Genomic DNA, 24285 nt, shown 5'->3' on the forward strand with positions numbered 1-24285 from the left:
ATGATATTTGTTGTGGGTTTGTCATATATGGACTTTTAAGTGTTGAGGTACATACCTTCTATATCTAATTTGTTGACAGTTCTTAACATGAAGGGATGACTTTTGTCAAATTATTTTTCTTCATCTATTGAAACGATGATATGGATTTTATCCTTCATTCTGTTAATGTGGTGTACCATATTTATTGGTTTGTATAAACTGACCTATTCTTGCATCCCTGGGATGAATTCCCTTGGTCATAGTGGATGATGTTTTTAATGTGCTATTGATTTTGGTTTACTAATATTTTATGAGCATTTTTGCATATATATCAGAGTGACCTGTAGTTTCTTTTTTGGTTGAGTCCTTATCTGGTTTGGGTGCTAGGGTAATGCTAGCCTTGTAGAATGACTTTGGATATATTCTCTCCTCTTCAATTTTCATGAATAGTTTGAGGAGAATTGGTATTAGTTCTTTAAAAGTTTGGTAGAATTCACTGGTGAAACCATCAGGTCCTGGGTTTTTTCTTCAATGGGGTACTTTTTTTTTTTTTTTTGAGATGGAGTTCTGCTCTGTCACCCAGGCTGGATTACAGTGGCATGATCTTGGCTTACTGCAACCTCCCAGTCCTGGGTTCAAGTGATTCTCCTGCCTCAGCTTCCCAGGTAGCTGGGATTACAGGCACGCACCAGCAAGCCCAGCTAATTTTTGTATTTTTAGTAGAGATGGGGTTTCACCATGTTGGTCAGGCTGGTGGGGAACTCCCAACCTCAGGTGATCTGCCCGCCTCAGCCTGCCAAAGTGCTGAGATTACAGGCATGAGCCACAGCACCTGGCCAAGATATGTTTTGTTACTGATTTAATTTCCTCACTCATTGGTGTTTTCAGATTTTCTATTTCTTCATTGTTCAATCTTGGAAGGTTGCATGTGTCCAGGAATTTATTCTTTTTTTTTTTAGATTATCCAATTTGTTGGTATATTATTGTTCACAATAGCCTTTTATAATTCTTTGTATTTCTGTGGCATCTAAAGTTTCGTCAGTTTTGTTTTCAAACATGATCTTTTGATGTTTTGTATTTTTCTGCCTGTATTTCATTTATGTATGCTTTGATCTTTCTTAATTACTTCCTTCTACTAATTTTGGGTTTAGTTTGTTCTTGTCCTTTTTTTTTTTTTGAGATGGAGTCTCTCTCTCTCTGTCTCCCAGTTGCCCAAGCTGGAGTGCAGTGGCATGATCTCGGCTCACTGCAGCCTCTGTCTCCTTGGTTCAATTGATTCTTTTGCCTCAGCCTCCCGAGTACCTGAGATTACAGGTGTGTACCACCAGGCCCAGCTAATTTTTGTATTTTTAGTAGAGATAGGGTTTCACCATGTTGGCCAGGCTGGTCTCGAACTCCTGACCTCAAGTGATTGCCTGCTTCAGCCTCCCAAAGTGCTGGGATTACAAGCGTGAGCCATGCTGCCCAGCCTGTTCTTGTTTTTGTAGTTCCTTGAGGTACGTCATTAGGTTGTCATCTTTCTCTTCCATTTCAATACATGTAAGCATTTATTGATATAAACTTCCCTTTTAGAACTGCTTTTTCTGCATTTCAAAGACTTTGATATGTTGTCTTCCTATTTGTCTCAAGGAATTTTTGAATTTCCCTTTTAAAGTCTTCACTGATCCATTGGTTCTTTAGGAGCATATTGTTTAATTCTCATGTATTTGTAAAGTTTCTGAATTTCTTCCTGTTGTTGATTTCTAGTTTTATAACATTGTGGTCAGAAAACATATTTAAAATGATTTTGATCTTTTAAAATTTGTTAAGGCTTGTCTTGTGCTATTAAGAAAAATGTGTATTCTGCAGTTGTTGGGTGAAATGTTCTGTAAATATCTGTTAGGTCCAATTGGTCTATTGTGTGGTTTAAATCCAATGTTTCTTTGTTTATTTTCTGTCTGGATGATCTGTCCATTGCTGAGAGTGGGGTGTTGAAGTTGAAGTTCATGATTATTACTATATTGCAGTCTATCGCTTTCTTTAATTTAATAAATAACTGCTTTTTATATTTGGGTACTCTAGTGTTAGGTACATACATATTTACAATTTTTTTGTTTTTGCTGAACTAACCCATGTATCATTATATAATGATCTTCTTTGTGCTTTTTTGTGATTTTTGATTTGAAGTCTATTTTATCTGGTATAAGTGAAGCTACTCCTGGTCTCTTTTAGTTTACATTTGCATGTGATATCAATTTTTCATCCCTTCACTTTCAGTCTATATGTCTTTACATGTGAAGTGAATTTCTTGTAGACATTGTATAGGTGAGTCTTGCTTTATTTTTCCCCCCATTTGGCCACTCTATATCTTTTAATTGGAAAATTTAATCCATTTCCATTCAAGATTATTATTGACAGATAAGAACTTACTCCTGCCATTTTGTTAACTGTTTTCTAGATACTTTGTTTCTTTCTTCTACTCTTATTGTTTCTCTTTGTGACTCGGTGGTTTTCCATAGTGATAAGCTTTGATTCATTTCTCTTTTTCGTTTGTGTATCTGCTGTAATTTTTTTCTTTTTGGTTATTCTGGGGCTTACATAAAAAGAACTTAGAATATTTTAAGCTGATAACAACTTAACTTTGGTCACATACAAATATTCTAGACTTTTCTCCTCCCCCATCCACAATTCATAATTTCCTTCAGGTCATTATTTTAAATTCCTTTTCAGGAAATTTATAAATTTCCATTTCTTGGGCGTCAGTTACTGGAGGATTCTTCTGCTTCTTTGACGGTGTCATTTTTCTTTGCTTTTTCATGTATCTTGTATCCCTGTGTTGATATTTGTGCATCTAATGGAATGGTCAACTCTTTTAATTTTAGGGAGTGGCTTTTGAAGGGAATCACTTTCACCAGCAGATGTGTCTAAGGGTGTTGGTTGGGTACAGTACACTGGCTTTTGTTCTATGTGGGTGCAGTAGTGTAGTCTCTGTAGTTTTTTAAGCTATAGTCAACTTTATTGATACCTCTGAGGGCCTTGGTGTGGCTAGTTTGCTGGCTCAGGACAGGTCACCCCTGGACACAAGGGGTATGTGAGCACAAGAACAAGTCCACTGGTTAAGGTGGGGACCCGCTGTGAGATGCATACATGGCTGGTGAGCATTCAGCAGCCAGTCTGTCAGCTTGGGTTAGGGCTCCTCTGGGGACAGTGTACTTGGCTGGCAAGCATGAGGCTTGGCTTGCCAACTCAGAGCAAAAGTCCCCTGAAAATGACATGCCCAGCTGGTGAGCTTACTGGTGGCATATGTGGACAGGTCTTCCAGCTCAGGTTGGGGTATCCTTAGAAGTAGTGCAGCTAACTGTTGAGTGTACCAGGGGCATGCAGGGGCTGGTCCACTGGTTTGGGTGTGGCTTGCTTTGGAATCGTGCTGCTTGCTGGTGAGCATGCTGACTGTGCATGAGACCAGTTTGGACTTGGTTTCTCTGCTTAGCAAGATTGTCTGTTCCTTTGAGGGCAAGGTGCTATATGGGCTCCAAGGATGGGGCACTGGATCTAGGCTCTGAGAGACAGGTTCAGGGTACTGCAGTCACTAGGATGTGAAAGGTGGAACACTTCCTAGGGAGCTTGTTCCCAGGGGGTAGGGAGCTGTAGCAACTCAGCAAGGGAATGGTGTACTACTGTGTGTGAAGGTAGTGTTATGGCCGTGTAGCTTCGGGAATGAAAAGAGATGGTGGCTACTGGCTCCTAGAACAGGCTGTACTCTAGTTGTGGCTCTGGTTTCAAAATGGCATCATATAGCTGCAGCTTGGGTCACAGGGATGAGGGCATACAATGTGACTTCCTTCTCTGGGGCAGAGCAGCCATGTGGCTGTCAGGCAGCTCCCTAAACTGGACTCAGGGTCTCTAGGAACTGGAGGATTCTCAGCAACAAAGAGTGCAGATGTCTGCGACATTAATGGGGGCTGCTGGCGCCTCTTGCTTGCCTAGTCCCACTGGATGCACCTTCTTGTTCTGAGCTAATCCCGGCTGGGGAGATGGCGGAGTGGCAGAGGCAGGGTGTTTCATTCTCTTCTCTATGTGACCCTCACTAAAGGTCTCCTTGTCCCACAGGATTTTCTGTCTCTCTCTCCTGCTGTATTCCAGTGCACTCCCTCAAACACTCCCATACAAACGTACTTTCTTATTTGTTGTTTTGGCTCTTTTTTTGGTGGGCAGTATGAGCATTAAGCTTTTCTAGTCGGCTCTCTTGCTTTGCCCTGGCTGGGCTTTTCTATGGAAACCTGTGAGGTATATGCTGAGAGTATGTGCATTAGAAAGTTTTTGCCTTCGTTTCTGTGAAGTATCATAGGGCGTTGCCAAACTAGTATTACTTTTTATGTTAATGACTTCACTTGGTATTTCTTGATTTTTGAATTCTGAGGCTTCTCAGCTTTAAATACTCAAGAGAGCCTTTTTGTTTATACCATAAGAAGGCCAGACTTAGGTGAATTTCTCAGCATCGTCCTATTTTAGTAGGCAGATTTATTTTTGTGGTTCACTTTTTATCTGAAGGCATTGCCTTTGAAGGTGCTCACTTTACCTAAAGTCTCAATTCCAACACCTGGCTCCTGCAAGATCAGGCTTTGTCTCTAGTTCTTGTATTACCAGTACAATATGTTTACTTTTCTGGTTTTATGCCTTTTAGTCTCTTTTCATTAGCCACTGGGATTTCCTTTACTTTTTTTTTAAAGCTCTGCTTTGCACACCGTTTCATATTCTGCACAGTATAACTGGTTTGTAGTTGGAAGTTTTTCAGGTTATCTAGTCGGCCGTATTACATAAGTTCTATGTAGGAATGCACAAATGTATACATACAGAGAATACACCTTTTAAACTTGAAAAATCTTTTCTATCATAAAAATGTCATGCATATTAAACAACTGTGAAGGAATTGTCAGTGACTTAATATGTTGATAGATTGACACTGTGTGGGAAACAGCTTGAGAATATTAGGGGTTATTTTTATAATGCCACCTTAGGCTTTAATATCAGATTCATAGAAGTGTACTTAGTTAGTAAGCCATGTAGTGAATCGAGTATATAACTTTATCTACTGGCCAAAAATACACTATTTTTCCAGAATAAATTTCAGGAAAAAAAATGTTGTATCTATTGTAGCAAAAATATAAGAAAATAACAAACTTTAAAACATGTATAAATTGCTGTTTTATGAGCAGGATTATGCTGCACTCAAGGATTATAATCACCAGAGGCTTATAAAGGAATGCTCCATTTTCTTAAATTCTTACTGTCATGGTGAAGCCCTGGTACAATATTTTCGACAAGAAAACAAACACAAAAATGCTGATGAAAATTAGACTGTAAATTATCCCAGTAAGTTGTCCTAAAATGTAAGCGGTACCTCGAATATCAGCCCTCAGGAATATTACAATTGTGTTTTTATAATGCAAAATACAGAGTAAGTATTCTGTAAGCTAAATCCTTAGAAAAGACTACTAGTATGGATATGAAATCAAATTCTTTCTTTCTTGGATTTCTTATTATGAAGATATTGAGAAAGTTGACTGGTTTCTGTAACTGCCCTTGAATCTCATGTTCTTAATGAGACTCACCTTGCCCACCCTCTTTAATAATGCAATCTGCAATTCCCCAACACCACCTCCTTCCTGCCCGGTATACCCATTCCACTTAGCCTGCTCTACTTTCTTTCCTAGAGCATTTAATCTCTTCTCATATATTACACTATTTATAAGTTTATTATGTGCAGTATTTTTGTTTGTCTTCTCCCACTAGAAAGTTAAAATCTACCAAGGGCAGAGATCTTGGTGTGTTTTGTTTACTATTATATCCCCAATGACTAGAGTAGTACCTGTCACATAGTAGGTGTTCAAAAATGATTCGGGATGTGAATAAGGTTTTATTTGCCTGCCTATAAATTAGGGTGATAATTCATGACCCCCTTATTTCTTTTGTGGGTACAAATTAGATATGTATATGCCAAGTATATTGACTTGTCTGAAAGAAAGTTGACATTCATAGGATAATAGCAGTTATTATATTTGGGATGTATTAAGTGACTTAGCCTTTAAATGTCTCAAAGTTTCCATCTTAAATCTAAGTCCATGGCAATTTTACTTATACAATATCTCTTCTATAGCAACAGAACATGTATAACATTCAGAACTTGATTAAAGATCATACCTCATTTTTTTCTTTGAGTTTTGTGATCATAACAATCACAGGGCTGTCTTCCTGCCAAACCATCTGCCAGAAATCATCCACAGTGTTGATCATGGGGCCCTGCGTGGCAATGAAGGCTTTCTCCTTGCCACTGTAGCCCTACATGGAGTAAAGAGACAAAAATATTGGTTTTTAAGTTCATGCCTTGCAGTGAAAGTTTAGGTGAAAGATCTTCAATGAAATAGCTGTGCTTACAAAAGCAACACAGGTTACGGCTTCATTGATTCTAGTACAACAATTTCTAGTTAACAATATCCTTAATATCATTAACTTGGCAGCAAGTTAAGGATAGCACATGATATTGAGGGTTGTAATGCCCAGTCTCCAGCAGAGTGCCCATAGAGAACACTGTTGCCAGAGACTCACCGTAAAAGGAAAGTCATCATAAAAGACCCATCAACAATGTTGATTATGACTAAGATAAAAAACCAGACAAAATGAAATCTTGCTGGTAATCAAGTTAAACCAAGCTTAATCTACTCTAGGAAAAACAAAATAAAACCAACAATTCCAAATAGAAAATAATCAGAAAGAAATTTGTACTTATTTACTTACCCTAATATAATTAGCATTAATGTAGGTGCTCAATGAATCAGTTACATTTTTTGGTCTTAAACACACTCTGCTGAGGGGATCTAATGAAGAAAACAAAAAAGAATACATTAAACAGACTTACTCTTTTTAAAGTTCCTTAAAATGCCAATTACCAGTAAGCAGAAACCCGTTATGTATTGATTATCTGGTGCATGTCCATGTTTGTCTTTGGTGTCCATTGCTTGATCTATATGTGTTTATTGAGGGACATTTGGGCCCATCTTCACTCCTAACATAAAGCTCATCCATAAGCCTGAGATGATGAGTTTATATTTCAGGCCATTTCTCATCTGTTCTGGTTCTCGACCCCATTTCTCATTTATGCTGCCACTCTTATACTTTGGATTTGGAATTTGTACCAGGTCTCCTCACTCCTGTCTCTCTCCTTTCCCTGTGGATGTAAATCAGGTTATACTCTACCAATTATTTATATTTTACTATCTCATCTCATTTAGACCCTCAGGTCTCAACCTCACCTTGTCTGACCATCATGTCCTGGCCAGATCTCCTGATCTTCCGAGATGGATGAGATTAATAATCTATTATGTGCTATCTGTGTGAGGATAGGCAAGCCAGGGGAAGAGGGAGCTTGCAAAGATAAAGATAAACCTGATTCATTTCAAGCCTGGGCACAGTGGCTTAGGCTGTAATCTCAGCACTTTGGGAGCTTGAGGCAGGAGGATCCCTTGAGCCCAGGAGTTCAAGCCTAGGCAACGTAGTGAGACCTCATCTCAATAAATAAATAAATAAATAAATGAGCCAGGCATGGTGGCTCATGTCTGTGGTTCCAGCTACTTGGGAGACTGAGGCATGAGAATTGCTTGAACCCAAGAGGCGAAGGCTGCGGTGAGCCGAGATTGTGCCACTGCCCTCCAGCCTGGACAACAGAGGGAGACCTGTCTCAAAAACAAAAATGAAACAAATCAAAACAAAAACTATGATTCATTTCAGTGAGTCTTCAGTCTGTTCATAAAATAACAAACAACATGTATTTTTTGTTTATTAGATGTCAGACTCTGTTCTCAATGCTTTACAGATATTTTGTCATTTAATTTTCATGTAACTTTAATAAAAGTACCTAAGATAATGGGTAAGACTCCTTCCCCATTTTTCAGATAGGAAACTGAGATAGGTTAAATAATTTGACCAAATTTACACAGCCGAGAAGTAGGTAAAGGAGTCAGGCTTTGAATCCACACTAACACTAGAATACCATTAGCCACTATGCTACGCTGCTACTCTCATGTGAAGATAGCCGTGTAAACTGACAACTAAAATACAAAATGTTGTATCATTGTGGTTGCTTAGTTACTTTTTTGAAAAACAGCAAATTCAATGCTTTTCAGCTTCCTTTCTCAGTGGCATGTGGTGTAAAAACAGGGGTGCAGCAAAGAAAAACTTCTCCCACTCCCATATTTTTTTAGAAACACACAATCGTTGAGCATCATCTGGGTAAATATAGTTTCTTACATTCCCCACCAAAACTGCGACAATCAAAGAGGAGGTGAGGTAGGAAGTACTAGAGGAAGAAAGTTTCATAGAATATATGTAAATGGGAGTTAAAAATAATTAAAAATTTAACAGGACTTGGCAAACCAAAGTGTTTTAAATTTCACTTTACATATAGCTGGGGTTAAAGATAATAAAGGCCATAATTAGTTTCAGAAAAAGACTAACCAGCCCATGAGGACAGTGATGGTTTAAAAATGTAGCATCCAATTATCTGACACTCCTTCTAGAAGAATGTAGTAGACACTAATTCCCCTCATCTTGAATGTGGGCAGAAATCAAAGACTTGCTTCCAATAAATAGAATATGGCAGCAGAGATGTTGTGTGACTAGGTCAAAAAGGGTATTGCAGTTTCCTCCTTGCTCTCTTTGTTGAGTTGCTAGCTCTGGAGGAAGCTAACGGCCATATTTTGAGGGCACTCAAGCAGCCCAATGAAGAGAGAAATAGTGGGGAACTGAGGCCTTCAGCTAATAGCATATGATAAGTCCTTTTGGAAGCAGATCCCTCAGTGCCAGCCAAGCGTTCAGCTGACTGAAGGCATGGCCAACAACTCAATCGAAATCTCATGAAAGACCTTGGGCCAGACACTCAACTAAGCCACTCCCCAATTTCCGGCACACAGAAATTGTGAGATATAAATGTGTATTGTTTTAAGCCACTAAATTCTGGGGTAATTTGTCCCACAGCAATAAACAGGTAATATAGGGACCAATAAGGAGTCAGTCACAAAACTCTGGAGTGACATCATTATCACTGTTATTGTCATTGCACTCATTGTTGACTCCTATATGTGTCCGGTAGAGCAGCTAACAGCATTTTATGCCTTATGTCACTTAATCATTACAATTCTATAAAGTATATACCATTAACAGTCTCTTTATTTAGATTAGGAAATTGCAGCACAGAGAAGTTAACTAACTCACCCAAGGTCACACAGTAAAAAATGAAGCAGAGAGTTGAAACCAGATTACCAAACTTAGAACTTAACAAGGCCATTATCAAAGATTATGTTGAAAATATATGGTAAAATTTTGCTAGTTTGTCACTAGGATATTTGAAATAAAGAATATATATATGTGTATATAAATATATATGTACGTACACACATGCACGTGCGCACACGCACACACATACACATATATATACACACATATATACACACACACACACACACGCGCACATATACAAACAAGTAATAGGAGCTTCTATCCAGAGATGGAAAGATATGAGCTATAAGTGATGTGGTTTTGGCAAGAGAAAGTCCCATTCTGCTTAAAGCTTTAGATTGACTTGTAAGGACCAAGATGCTTATCTGATCTTACAAGCCACAGGTAAAATAGCTCCTGATCATGCCATATGGAAGCAACAGAAGTCTAGAAGATGCCAATAAATGCTGGAAATCAGTGGGAAGACCCTTAGGTGGCATCCAAGAATCCCATTCATAGAGGCAGACTCTCATTCTATTTGAACCAAAACACTTTGCAAAAGATCCTAGCACGTCCTTTCAGGTGACCTAAAGGAAGTAGGGTGACTGCAGAGATACTTACAGTGGAACAGGTAAGGACTGTTTGAATCAGGATATAACCTGACTGTGAACAGGAAATTGTGGTCCTATGCTCATCAGCATGGAAATCTTTTGGGACATGGGCCTTGAACTTATAAATTCCTCCTAAAGAGAATGTTGGGGCTACTGGTACTGAAGCAAACCACCCTCTTTAAAGCATCCTGGAAACAAATCCAGTCTCAGTCTTGTCCTTCAGAGCTTTCAAAATGTAGACCCTCTGGAGATGGAAGCTAGCACCAAATTTTCAAAAGCACTTCATTTTCCCCGAAATCTCCTAGAGTCTTAACAGATCTATCTCTACATTTCCTACAATTGTTGGTCAGGGGCAGAGTGACCCTCACTTGCATGAGCCATTTTCAATAAGAACCTTGTATCTTAGTTTGTATTCATAATGTCGTATTCATTTTTTAAAGACTGCCTTCCAGGGCAAAGCTGCATGCCATTGATATGGGCAAAAATTTCTTGGATATGACCCTGAAAGCACAATGAAAGCAAAAATAGACACAGGGGATTGCATCAAACTAAAAAGCTCCTGCACAGCAAATCCACAGATTGGGAGAAAATATTTACAAATCATACATTAATAAGGGGCTAATATCCAAAATATATCAGGAACTCAAACTACTCAATAACAAGAAAACAAACAATTCTACTAAAAACGGATAAAGATTTGAACAGATGTTTCTGAAAACAAGACATACAAATGTTCAATAGATCTATGAAAAAATGTTCCACATCTCAAATCATCAGAGAAGTGCAAATTAAAACCAGAATATCACTTTATACCTGCTAGAATGGCTATTATCAAAAAGATAAAAGATAAATGCTGGCAAGGATGTGAAGAAAAGAGAGCCCTGGTAGGCTGTGGGTGAGAATGTAAATTAGCACAGCCATTTTGGAAAACAGTATGGAGATTCCTCAAAAACTATGAGTGAACTACCATATGACCCAGCAATTCCACTTCTGGGTTTATATCCAAAGGAACTGAAGTCAGTATGTTGAAGAGATATCTGCACTCCTATGTTCATTGCAGCACTACTTACAATAGCCAAGGTTTGAAAACAATTGGAGTGTCCATCAACAGATGAATGGATTTTAAAAATATGGTCTATATATATATAATGGAGTTCTATTTTGCCTTTAAAAAGCAGGAAATGATGTCATTTGTGACAACATAGAGAGACTTCACAGACATTATGCTAAATGAAATAAGCCAGGCACAGAGAGACATGATCTTCTTTATGTGTTGAATCTAAAAAAGTTGAATTCATAGAAATACCAGAGGCTAGGGGAGTGGAGTGAATGGGGAAAGGGGAGATGGTGGTCAAAGGATACAAAATTTCAGTTAGGAGGAATAGGTTCTCATGATCTATTATAGAGCATGGTGTCTATAGTTTAATAATAATATTATATATTTCAAAATAGCTGAAATAATGGGATTTTAAATGTTCTTACCACAAAGAAAAACAATAAACATTTGAGGTAATGGATACGTTAATATTAGCACGATTTGATCATTCTACAATGTATACGTGTATCAAAACATCACATTGTGCCCCATATATACCACTGTTATTTTCAATTAAAAATCAAATAAAACCTAAAGAGTCATCTCCAAATAATATAAGCTTTAGTTCCCCTCCCTTCCAAAAAACTAAATCTACCCTTGTTGGTAAAACCTCTCAGTCTGCATAAAATCTATTATACCCTTTGTAATGTAGAAAGACTTCTGCTAGACTGCTTTTTGTTACCTCATCTTTTTCCTCCAAGGGGTCTTGAACACCCATGGAGCTGAATTTTAACACTGACAGTGAAGTTATTCCATTGTTTATACATATCTTCCGTCAATCCTATTGATCAAAAACTCTTGGCAGATCACAAAATAACAAACAAGGAGGAGAAGCCACAGTGGAGCAAACAACACTTATTGAATACACTCCAGCAAAAATCTCATGGAGGAGGGTTTCCTGCTGAGAGCCTTTGGCTACAACACTGCCCTTAAAGCTTCTTGCCAAGCATGCGCAGTGCTGTCTGGCATTTTTGCTGTCGATAGCTGGAGCACACAATAGTATGCACGGCACACACACGCACATCCAAATATGTATTTTAAGAGCTAGTCGTCTCCTAGGAGTCACCATCCCTGTCTTTCTTTAGCAATAAGATCCCAATTCTGGCTGGGAACTTGGTAGGATGCATGGCTTAAGACTTTCCTTCTTACCATCCCTTGCATTAGTTGCGGCCATGTAACTAAGTTTTCACTTACAGCACGTGAGAGGAAGTGATGCACGTGACTTTTAGATCATGAAGTTAAAGTGAGGAGCGATGTTCTCCTTCTACTGCTTCTGATTCCATCTTGCTGCCTGGGATGTGATTGTGGTGATCAGGATCTCAGAGCATGCAAAGGCAATACCGTGAGGATGGTGAGGTAACCAGAGAGATGAGTCTAGAGGTGTAACATGGCAAAGCTGCCGTATCAACCCTGGCAGGTATACTTGAGAGGGATATACATTTCTAAATTATTGAAACCACTGTTATTTGGGTTGTGTTTAATAGTCTATATATTACGTTTTCCAGAAAAAATATTTCAGAAAAGAAAAGTATTATCACAAAATCAGTTCTGCCTAGGGAGGCATTAATAGAGTAGGTACATCCTAAAAATCGAGGGCTTGTATATATTCAGAAGTCAAATTCAGGGTTTCTTAGAGTTGGAGCTTGCATGTTCAATAATTATCATGATCTATAAAAAATAATGTTTTAGCAACATAACAAAAGTTAATCATCATCTTAGTCTAAAACTAAGCCCTCAGGTCCCACAGCATTGCCATTAGAACACATGCAGTGATTGGTTCAGTCTGAATAGCCCTAAATTGCTTATTGCACTGATTTCCTTTCTTTTGACCTAGAACAAACACATGGCCTGGACAGAAGTCTTTTTCACTATTTGGAAGAGGCTGTCTCTAGTTAGCATATGTAGCGGTTTGTTCACTGACAGCACAAATTGGTTAGATTCATTTAGTGCTAGCAACATTGTCTTAAATTCTAAAATCATTTTCCATCAAGAGTCGAAAGACTCTGTGGACTAAAGTGTTATGGAAAATATGGAAATCATTTTTACCAACATTTGCTTACATTAATATAACTAATTCATCTCTTTATGATTTCTTTGACCTGGCACACTCTGAGCTTTCTGAAGGCAGGGATGGGGATTTTTCACCATCTTTATAAGATCTAGTGTCTTGCATAGCCGATCTTCAGTGAATGTCTACGGAACTGATTTAAAGATCCCTTCTGTTTTTTAAAAAAAGGTCAGTTCTAGGTATCCTTCTCTAGCAATTATTCTATTGCTTTTCTTTTTCAGACAGGCAAACTTCTGAAAGAGTTTATTATACCACCACTTTCTCCATGCTCATCTGCAACTCAATGCTCGTCATGTACACTGTGATCTATCCTGACTCGAGCACTGTGCAGAGACTGCCCTTGCTAAGGTCACCACTGACCTTCTTGTTGCTAAGCCCAGTGATCCCATTGTGGTATTTTTGTTCATGTCCTCTCTGAAGCATTCAAAAACTGTTGACTGTATATCCTTTTTTCGAGTTTTCTCTTCCCTTAGATTCTGGGACACAATGTTCTGGTTTTCCTGCTACCTCTTCAATGGCCTCTTTCCAATCTCCTGCTCATTTAATCTGCCTCTTTTCATGCTGCTAATTCTAGGATTCAACTTGACCCTCTTTTATCCTCACTTGATACTGCCTTGTTGAGTGACTCATTCATTCCTGTGACTTTATTACGCACATCCTGAGGGCTCTCAAATACATACTTCAGACCAGCCTGGTCTCCTAATTTATAGTCCAGCTTTTTCTGTTTATTATTTCCTTCTGAATGGACCACAGGTTTGTGAAACTCCTCATGCCCTTCATGTGTTCCTGACAGCTTTCTGCTGTTGTTTAGGTTAGGTGTGCTGCCACAGCTCTACAGTCCGTGTAGAGCTTCTGTGCATTTGAATATTAGCATATTCTGTCTGCTCTGTCTCCTAAAATATGCTGGGGTCTGTCTTGCCTCTCTATTTGCATGGCTGTCTTGGACTAGGACTCAAGTATCTCCTGGTCTCCCTGCCTTCAATCTTGCTTTTTTCCGATCCATCCTCCTCATAGCTGTCAAGGCGCTCTATAAAACAAAATCTGGTCACTTGATTCCATTGTCTAAATGTCATCCATAGTTCCCAATTGCCCATAGCAGTATTTCCCAAAATATTTATTATCTGTAAATTGTTATTTCTATAACATATAGAATTATATTATATGACTTATAAATTAAGTCATCTTTTACGAAAAGAGGTTAGTAACCAACTAAATATGGGAAACATTGGATTAAACAAATCTGAACCATATTCTTTTGACTGCAGGACTTCTCAGGGTCTTCAGTATGTAAATAGACCCTGTGAATTTCCAAGAAGGTATTGTATATACTCCTATTTGTCCATTGGACTCAATTTTATTATACTTACTGTATTCACATACCTAAGTATTATATTTATATACTTATTGATAATTCAACTTAGAGCAGCCCTGATCAATAGAACTTTCTGAGGTGATGAAAATATTATCTATCTGTGCTGTCCAAAAATGTAACCTCTAGCTTTCAAGCACTTCAAATGTGGCTAGTAAAAACTGAGGAACTAAAGTTAATTTTATTTAACTTTAATTCATTTAAGTGTAAATTGACCTAGCCATAAGTGGGTTCTGGTTGCTCTACTTGATAGTGCAGGCCTAGAAGATGAATGCCAAGAAGGTCCTTAGCAAGATACAGCAGACCCTTAATGATAATGATCATCCCCAAGCCTCACCAACAGCTGCTTTTCCACGTGTATCATATAATCTAGCCCCATGGACCTAGGGCAACCTCCCCAACATTCTATGTTCTTGCAGATTTTATGCTTCTGCACATATTGTTTCCTTTGCCTTCTTCTGCATGGTAAAGTCTTCCTCATTCCTCAGGGCTCAATTCAGAAAACACTGCCTTTCTGAAGTTCTCCCTGACCTTCCCAGGCAGAATTAGGCATTCTCTTCTTTGCCTGGGTTCCCCGAGTTTTATTTTAGTATTTATCATCTTGTATTTTAAGTGCTTAAATTTTTGCCTGCCCTCAATGGAGTGTGGTGAGCCCCTAGAGGGCAAAGGTTGTATTTAATTCACTTTTGTATCCTTTGTGATTTCTATTTGGGATGTGGCCCACAGAGGGTTTCACGTCAGAATTAATTTCTTTTTTTTTTTTTTTTTTAGTAGAGACGGGGTTTCACCGTGTTAGCCAGGATGGTCTCGATCTCCTGACCTCGTGATCCGCCCGTCTCGGCCTCCCAAAGTGCTGGGATTACAGGCTTGAGCCACCGCGCCCGGCCAGAATTAATTTCTATTAGAAAGAGTTAAAGCCCTGTTTTTGACTTTCTAGATTTTTTTTTTCTTTTCTTAGCAAAGAGGACAAGAAATCTTTCATGCCTTTCAGTATCCACTGATTGTTAGAAATTTCCATAAACATCCTACACCATTCAGGCTTGAAAAGAGGTCTGCTTCCTTCAGTTTTTATAACGCCTATGATGTATATGATTTAGTGGGAAATCTAAAAACTGCTTAGAAACAGTTTCCCTGTCAAGCTAAATTATGTTGGTAATTAGTAACTTACAGTGCTTTCCAACTATTTAGAGGTTCCAAATTCTTTTTTATTAAAAATTCAGAGAGGGGAGTCTCACTTTGTTGCCTAGGCTGAATTGCAGTGGCTACTCCTAGATGCGATCACAGTTCACTGCGACCTCAACCTCCTGGGCTCAAGTGATCCTCCTGCCTCAGCCTCCCAAGTAGCTGGGACTACACATGTGCACCACCACACCTGACTACATTTTGTATTTTTTGGTAGAGATGAAGTTTTGCCATGTTGCCCAGGCTTGTAATTAAACTTTTTTTTTTTTTTTTTGGTGGAGATGGAGTGTTATTATATTGCCCACGCTGGTCTCAAACTCCAGGACATGAGCCACTGTGTGTGGCTCCAAATACTTCCTTTTACAAATGCAAGAATACAACATATAACTGTGTATGGGGAAATGTAGGTTTCCAAGAAAAACTCTTATAATATATAGCTTGGACTAAAAGAAAAGCCAAGAATTAAACAAAAAATGTATCATCATCATCATCATAATTTTCATCACTACTGTTATAAATGAATGAAAATGTGGCTCTTGAGTACTTTGCTTTTAAAACTGTAAACTTCTCTATACATGGTGCCCCTATTTCCTGGAATTGGTTCTGAGGTTAGTAATGGATTCATCTTCAATCAGATAGGGAGAGAAAGAGAAACTAACATTAGCTGAGGGCTTACTATTAGTTGGAACTTTAATAGGCATTTTACACATACTATCATTTAATTTTCTCAATAGCCTTGTAGGAGAGTATTATTATCACTACATTTGGGAATAAAGGATGGCATAGGGAGATTAACTATCCTGCCAAAAATTGTCAATGTTTTTGTTGTGGTAGGAAATCAAATCTAATTCCAATATCTTGCTTTAGCTACATAACTTGTTGCTTTAATAAGTGGTTTGCTTATTTGCATATCTACTCTGTGCTAGGCACTTTATATAATAAAAAAGGAAACATAATTTAAGTAGGAAACATTATTAGATGTTAAAATTTTATATATAAAATGATGGCCTGAGTAAATGGCATTCTTTGATTGTATCTATATTATCTTATATTTGTATCAATACATTGACTGCATAAGAGAAATATGCATAACATTTATTATTATAGTGCAGCACTATTCACAATAACAAAGACATAGAAACAACCTAGATGCCCATCAACAGTGGATTGGATAAAGAAAATGTGGTACACATATACCATGGAACACTACGCAGTCATAAAAAAGAACAAAATCATACCCTTTGCAGTAACATGGATGCAGCTGGAGGCCATTATCCTAAGCAAATTAACACAGGAACAGAAAAACAAATATTGCATGTTCTCACTTATAAGTGAGAGCTAAACTCTGGATACACATAGACATAAAGATGAAAAGAATAGACATTGGGGACTCCAAAAAAAGGGAGGGAGGGAAAGGGAGAAGGGCGAAAAATCTCCCTATTGGGTACTATGTTCACTATCTGGGTGTCATGGGGTCAGAAGAATCCCAAACAGCAGCATCACACAATATACCCTTGTAACAAACCTGCACAGGTACCCCCTGAATCTAAAATAAAAATAAAAAATTTAAACTTGTTATTACAGTATTATATTTTGTTGTGTGCTAATAATTTTCTATGGATGTATGATTGTTTTTTCCTACTACTTTTGTTATTGAGGATGTAGACGTATTTTTATCACTAATATTTGTTTACATTGCAAAATAATTTGATATAAACTTGACTTTAGCATTTTAATCTGAGCCAAGATAACATTGTCCTTAGAGAAATGACTATAATTTAATTTATAAATTGATTTATTCATAATTGATTCTTGTCCACCCATATATCTGTTGCAAGGCATTCTCAGAATTGTATAATGTTGCTGTTATGTACAAGCTGTCAAGCTTTTAGAACTAAGAAGAGTTTAGTGTAGGTTAAAACTAAAAACAATCATAATGTTTAAAATCTTGATCATTTAATAATCACCATTTTATATAATATTTCAAGTTTAGCTCATATTACAGTCTAAAATCATAAAGAACATCTTTCTGTATTCATTCCAGGCATTTTGGATACTTTCACCCAATAGCGTGGCTTTTCTAAGCTGTATTTCCTAAATTATATTTTGCAACTGGGGGTGGTGGGTGGGGCATTCAGGCTGCAGACATTTTCAACAGAAAATCCATCATTTGCAACATCAGCTGTCAGCACAGGTGCCCTGAATTCAGAGGTCCACCCAGTTCTGTGAACGGAAAAGCTGACACAGGACTGTAAAGCAGTTGTCTGATATCATCTGGGCAGGAAATGGAGAAGGCTGAACTCTGAACTAATGCTAATAATTTCCAAATCCTTCTAAAATTAGATGATGGTTTGGGTATATAAAATTGTGATGGAGGTATATTCCCTTACTACTTATGTTTGGTGTATTTTGATAAAAATTTTAACAGAGAGAGAGAGAACACTAATTCTAACACGCAGCACTTTCATCCCCTTTGGCCAAGTATAGTCATAAAATAACTTCCAATGGTGACTCTACTTTAGATAAATAGATTTAACTATATACAGCAGTTAAAATATGTTATAGGTTAACAATGCATTTCCAATTCCACCAGAAGGGGAAGGCCAAAGACAGTATTGACAGTAATTCTTTAATTATATCACTGTTACTATGAATATAAAGAATTTGGTGTCTTATGAATGAGTTAATGAACTAAATTTTGAAGATTACTATTTCAATGTCAAAACTTAAAAAGACTTTGTGGCTCTATCTTTCCTGAGCTTTGTCATGAGATGTTTACTGATTTTGCCAAAACTCCAACTATATCTGTTTGTTTAGTCATAGAAAATATTACTTCCTCTCCATTTTTTTTTTTTTTTTTTTTTTTGCCTAATTTCTCTGAGCAGAATTAATTACCCAGTCCTCTCTGAACTCCTACACTGCTTGGGCAGTATCTTTATTCTGGCCTATGCACTGAGCATAATTACCATTTATATGACTCTCCTTTCTAGTCTGTGACCTCCTTGATTTTATAGACTGTTTCTTATTTCTTACTGGTCCCTGGCATTCAGGTCATTGCTTGACATTAATAAATTCCGTGAAGCTCAGTCTAGTTTCACATACAGTAGTGGTTCTCAAAGTGGGTCCTGGTTTCATCTGTATTGGAATCACCTAAGTGTTTCCTAAAAGTAGCTTTCTGTGCTCAACAGCAGATCTACTTAAACGAAATCCCTGGGGTGGGGCACAGGACTAACAAGGACTCTAGGTCATTGTTAGGCACAGTGACATTTTTTTGGTAATAGTTTTATTGAGAAATAATTCACATTCTATACAATCCCCCCATTTCATGTGCCATCACAGTTTTTTTTTTTTTTTAATTTTCACAGAGCTGTGCAACAATCACTGTAAATCAATTTTATAATATTCAACTAGCCCCAAAATAAATACAGGTCCTTTAGCAGTCATTCTCCATATCCCCTAATGCTAAGCAACCACTAAGATACTTTCTGTATGTCTAGATTTGGCTATCTGGACATTTCATATAAATGGACTACAAAATATGAGGTCTTTTGTGTCTGGCTTCTTTCACTTAGCATGATGTTTTCAAGGTTCATTCAAGGTTCATCAGTACCTTGTTCCCTTTTATTGATTCTATTGTGTGACTATACTACATTTTATCTATCCATTTCTCAGCTGATGGTTGCCACTCTTTGACTATTATGAATAACGCTGTTATAAATGTTTTTGAATCATTTTTGTGTGAACCACATGTTTCATTTCTTTTAGGTAATATTTACCTGGAAGTAGGGTGTCTGGGTCATATAGCAACTCAGTTTTATCTTTTAAGGAACTGTCAAACTGTTTTCCTAAGTAGCTGTATCTGTACTTAAAACTAAAGTGTTAAGTTTCCAATTCTCTACGTCCTTGCCAGCATTTTTTATTGCCTATTTTTAAAATTATAGCTATCCTCATGGATATAAAGTACTATCTTGCTGTAGTTTTGATTTCCCTGATGGCTAGTGATGTTAAATATCTTTTAATATGCTTGTTGGTCATTTGTACATCTTCTAGGGAGAAATAGCCATTGAAATCTTTTGTTTATTTTTTGGGTTGTGTTTTTATTACTGAGTTGTAAGATTTGCATATTGTAGATACAGGTCCCTTATTAGATACATGATTTGCAAATATTTATTTTCTTCCATTCTATCAGTTGTCTTTTCACTTCCTTAAAGGTATCCTTTGAAGCACAAAACTTTTTAATATTAATGAAGTTCAATTTTTTTGTTGTTGCTGTTTGGGCTTTTGCTGGCTTATCTAAGAAACCACTGACTAATTGAAGGTCATGAAGATTTACAGCTGTTTTCGCCTATGAGTTTTGTAGTTCTAGCTCCTATGTGTAGGTCTTTGGTCCATTTTGAATCAATTTTTGTCTTCAACTTCATTTTTTTGCATGTGGATATCTGGGTGTTCCTGGTCCATTTGTTGAAAAGACTCTCCTTTTCCCATTGAGTTGTTTGACCCTTGACAAAAATCAGGTAGCCATGATGTGTGGCACAACAAAATTTTAGAATACGTGTCTATTGGAATTGTGACCTGGACATTATTATAAGAGTAAAAAAGCAAAATCATTAACTTCAGATAACTTTAATGATTATTAGTCTTGACATGTGTTTGTAATTCCAAATTTGATATGAAGGTGGGTATTGTAAGAATTGGAAATGCTGAGGTAAGGGTTAATAGGAAGACTTGGCTTGTGCTTTACCATGTAAATTATTATTATTATTTATACTTTAAGTTCTGGGATACATGTGGAGAATGTGCAGGTTTGTTACATAGGTATACATGTGCTGTGGTGGTTTGCTTTTGCTGCACCCATCAACCCATATCTACATTAGGTGTTTATCCTAATGCTATCCCTCCCCTTGCCCCACATACAATGCAAATTATAAAATCAAGAAGCTTACTTGGCAAAATGGTCTTATAGCGATTTTTAGTTCCATGACGCGGAATATCAATTTCTTTGGGATCCACAAAGTTCATCGGTATTTCCTGCAAAAATAAGTAATATCAAACTAGTGTATCTAATACTGCCACAAAGAAAATCTTCACAGGGGGCCATCTGATCCAGAGTTCTACTGGACTTCAAAGCCACTTAAAAACAACAGACCTACTACCTTTGGTGGACCAACACCCTTCCTTTCCTAAACGTATCAGCTGCATCCGGACAAGCTGACTTCTAAGAAACAGCTCTCTGTGTTAGAAAATATTGCTTAATACGTAGTCAGTAAGGAGACATATAACACTGGTTAGATTTTAAGAATCCTGATGTGACATAATTGCTAGAACGATTAGACAGATGCTAAAAAGTGAATTTTTTTAAAAAAAGATATATTCAAATATATTCTAGTTTTTATGTAACTTTAGTACCAAAAATCTTACTATAATTTTTGTGTTAAAAAATTGTAACACACATGTTATATTTTGTGTTATAATATATATAGTAACACATGTGTTACTATATATTAGTGCTAAAATATATTAGTGTGAAAACATTATCTTTTCACACTAATAGTGACTCTTTTAGGATTACTAAAACCTCTTTCTCAAAATGGTAAATATAAAGGCTTTTTTTGTTAATTCAAGTGATGATGACATGACTTTTTTTGAATTAAGAAATGGTTGATAATTGGACTGTTCCATTTGGAGTTGTAAATGCAATGTTTTTAGTGAAAGGCATTCAAACACTGTTTCTCCCACTTAACAAGAACATTAATATTCTTATTTTGTCAGAGTATACATTATGTGCCTCAAGTGATTGGACAGGGAACAATAGAAAAAGAGTGGCTGTATGTAAGTGCATTAGATCTAAAAAGGTGTGCATCTGTAGCTAATCAGGACAAATAAAGCAACAAGCCAAAGTTTTCAAAAGGATCCAAACAAACATTTGTTTAAGGATTTGATTATACAAAACAGTATGCTCTCTAACTTTGATAAGATTAATGTGAACAAAATGACTTTTATGTTATTTAATGACTGATATTAAATCTTTGATAAAAAAAAATAATATTTTTACTGCTTAAACTTTCTCCGGTAGAAAATTTAACTTAGCAGTCTAATATTTGTTGAAATAAAATAAATCATCTTTAAATTCATTCAGATTATCCTAGTTTTTGGTCAATATGAAAATTTCAGAAAAGCCGGACTACATAAATTTGAGACTTGGTCTACAGAGAGAAACAGCTGTTTGTTTATTAATTTATTTATTTTTAGAGATGAGGTCTCACTCTGTCACCTAGGTCAGTGTGCAGTGGCACAATCATAGCTCACTGTAACCTCAAACTCCTGGACTCAAGTGATCCTCCCATCTCAGCTTCCTGAGTAGCTGGGATTACAAGCGTGAGCCACCACACCTGGCCCCAACTTACTTACTTTTAAAATACTTTTTCCTATACTTGCACTATGCTAGCTATCCATGATATTTATCCCTATTTTCTGCTCCAACTAAATGTTTTAACCTGTTAATTCCAAGTTATAAAAATAAGCAAAATTGTTGAATATTCAATGGAAAACACATGTTCATGTTTGGTAATTTCAAGCATGTCAGTGTCTTTGGGCAAAGCCACAAAGGTAATATCTTTATTCCTCCCCTTCTTCCTTCTCACCTTCTGTTTTCTGACACACACTGACAATCTGTCATCTTCCAGCATTCTCTTTCTCCTGGGTACTCCTTCTTGGCCTTCAATTTCCTTTCAGGGAAGTGGGCTATGGTAAGGTCTTATTTCATAAACAAAGAGCTGTCTGCAGTTCTAGAAAAAAAAAGCTCTAGGTGTGCCTTTGGCTAGCTGTGTGACCACTGACTTGTTCTTTCATTCCTACAGGACTCATTTTCTTCACATGTAAAATATGATACACCACAGAGTCTGATGTTCATGTTTGTATTTTACTTTGGACACTTAATAATAGTTGATGGGGCTAATAGTAGATCCAACCCATCGCCGAATCTTTCACCATTAGGGTGGCTGCAAATGCCTGAACTGACCCTAGAATAATCAATTTATGTACTCAACCAATATGGCTTAAGATGTACAACTGATTTAAAATGCAAGAGGTGATCAATAAAGTCAATATTTCCCTTGGGCAACAATTAAACATAAGAAGATTTAATCTGACTTCATGTTCTCTGAGTTGATATATGTTATCATGCTTTAAGCTTTCACCAGCAACACTGGTATGTCTAAAACTGAATTCATCATTCTTTTTAGCCCACACTTGGCCTTCCTCCTGTGTTCCTTATTTCATTAAAGGGCACCATATGTACCCTACTGGCCAAGACAAAAACACGAATATCAACCCCTGGCTTTTCCATTACTTTTGGCTGCCTCATTCAATTAATCCCACTTCTTGTAAATTCCTACAGATTCTCTCCATTTTCCCTTCTACTGTATTAGTTTAGGCCACTAATGCAATTCCACAGGATTAATGCTAGAGCCTCTAAACTGCTCCCTTTTAGTGCCTACTCCACTGCAAATAGAATGATCTATCTAAAACACAAGATAAAGTCCAAGCTTCTAAATATATATTAAGGTTTGGGTTTCTTTTATACTTCTGAGGCTCAACTTCTGCCACTTCCCACCTCGATTTCAATGTTCCAGTTAAACGGAACAGTTTAATTCCCCAGACAGTGACAGCAAGGCTATTCTTTGTCCTGGAATGCCCCTTCTCTGCCCAGCTCCCTATACCACTTAGTTGCTTGGTCATTTCCTGTGTATTCTGCCTTAACTTAGCTCTTACATTCCAGTTTTAATACTTATCAATAGTGGATGAGACGGGAGTGAATCTAAAACCATTTCACTTTGCCATTTGTTTTTTGTAGGCTGCTTAAGTATAGGACAGTATCATTTCCATATGTCTCTAGCGCCCCGTGTTTCAAATACCGACTGAAGAGCGAATAACAAACAGAAGGCTCACCATGAATTCACTTTGGAGTAAATGTGAACTTGCCACGACGTCCCTCAGCTGAGACCTTGTGAGAATTCGGCTGGCTGACTGCAGGTACTCCATTGCTACCTTTTCCCGTGGTGTCGGTATAGCCACAAAGGGTTCAATATTCCCCAAGCTACTCATGTCCAACGTAAGAGATACATTGGACCCTCGTCTACATTGGAGAAGAATGTTATATTTAAACACCACATAATTATTTTGATTGCAAAAACTTGTCTTTCTGTACATGCACACAACTCCGTGGGAACTTTCACAGAAATTACAACCAACTATATTTTCTCTTTTAGTACCATGGTTGGCCATAGCAACTACCCATAGTTCCTTTAGAGAAAAATAACAATTTTGTTGTTGGAAAGAAGTCTAAATTGAGAAAATATGCTATAATTTATGAATGCATATACTTACTACAGAAATCATAGGTTGGCTAATAATATTAAGTGAAAAATTAAGGAAAAGTAAAAAAAGTTAGGAAAAGCTATATATCTATATATCCATGTCTATATCTATAGATATCTTCTGAGAGAATCCCTAAAAAATGGCTTCTGGGGCCAGGTGAGGTAGTTCATGACGGCAATTCCAGCCCTTTGGGAGGCTGATGTGGGTGGATTGTCTGAGCTCAGGAGTTCAAGACCAGCCTGGGCAACATGGCAAAACCCCGACTCTACAAAACATACAAAAAGCAGCTGGATGTGGTGACCCACACTTGTAGTCTCAGCTACTAGGGAGGCTGAGGTGAGAGAATCGTGTGAGC

General features: G+C 37.3%; 1 protein-coding gene across 2 annotated transcripts in view; it reads right to left on the minus strand.

Annotated features, from left to right (window-relative positions):
* The window catches only part of PTPRR (protein tyrosine phosphatase receptor type R), a 281445-nt gene that overhangs the window by 45963 nt on the left and 211197 nt on the right, over positions 1–24285 (minus strand). For both annotated transcript variants that reach the window (XM_017946001.3, XM_003919625.5), the window contains 4 exons: positions 23502–23688; positions 20498–20582; positions 6754–6833; positions 6160–6297 (listed from right to left, as the gene is read on the minus strand). In XM_017946001.3, the coding sequence (XP_017801490.2) occupies positions 6160–6297; positions 6754–6833; positions 20498–20582; positions 23502–23688 (490 nt within the window). The remainder of the gene's footprint in view (positions 1–6159; positions 6298–6753; positions 6834–20497; positions 20583–23501; positions 23689–24285) is intronic.

Source organism: Papio anubis, chromosome 9, assembly GCF_008728515.1.
Source record: "Papio anubis isolate 15944 chromosome 9, Panubis1.0, whole genome shotgun sequence".
NCBI classification, from domain to species: domain Eukaryota; kingdom Metazoa; phylum Chordata; class Mammalia; order Primates; family Cercopithecidae; genus Papio; species Papio anubis.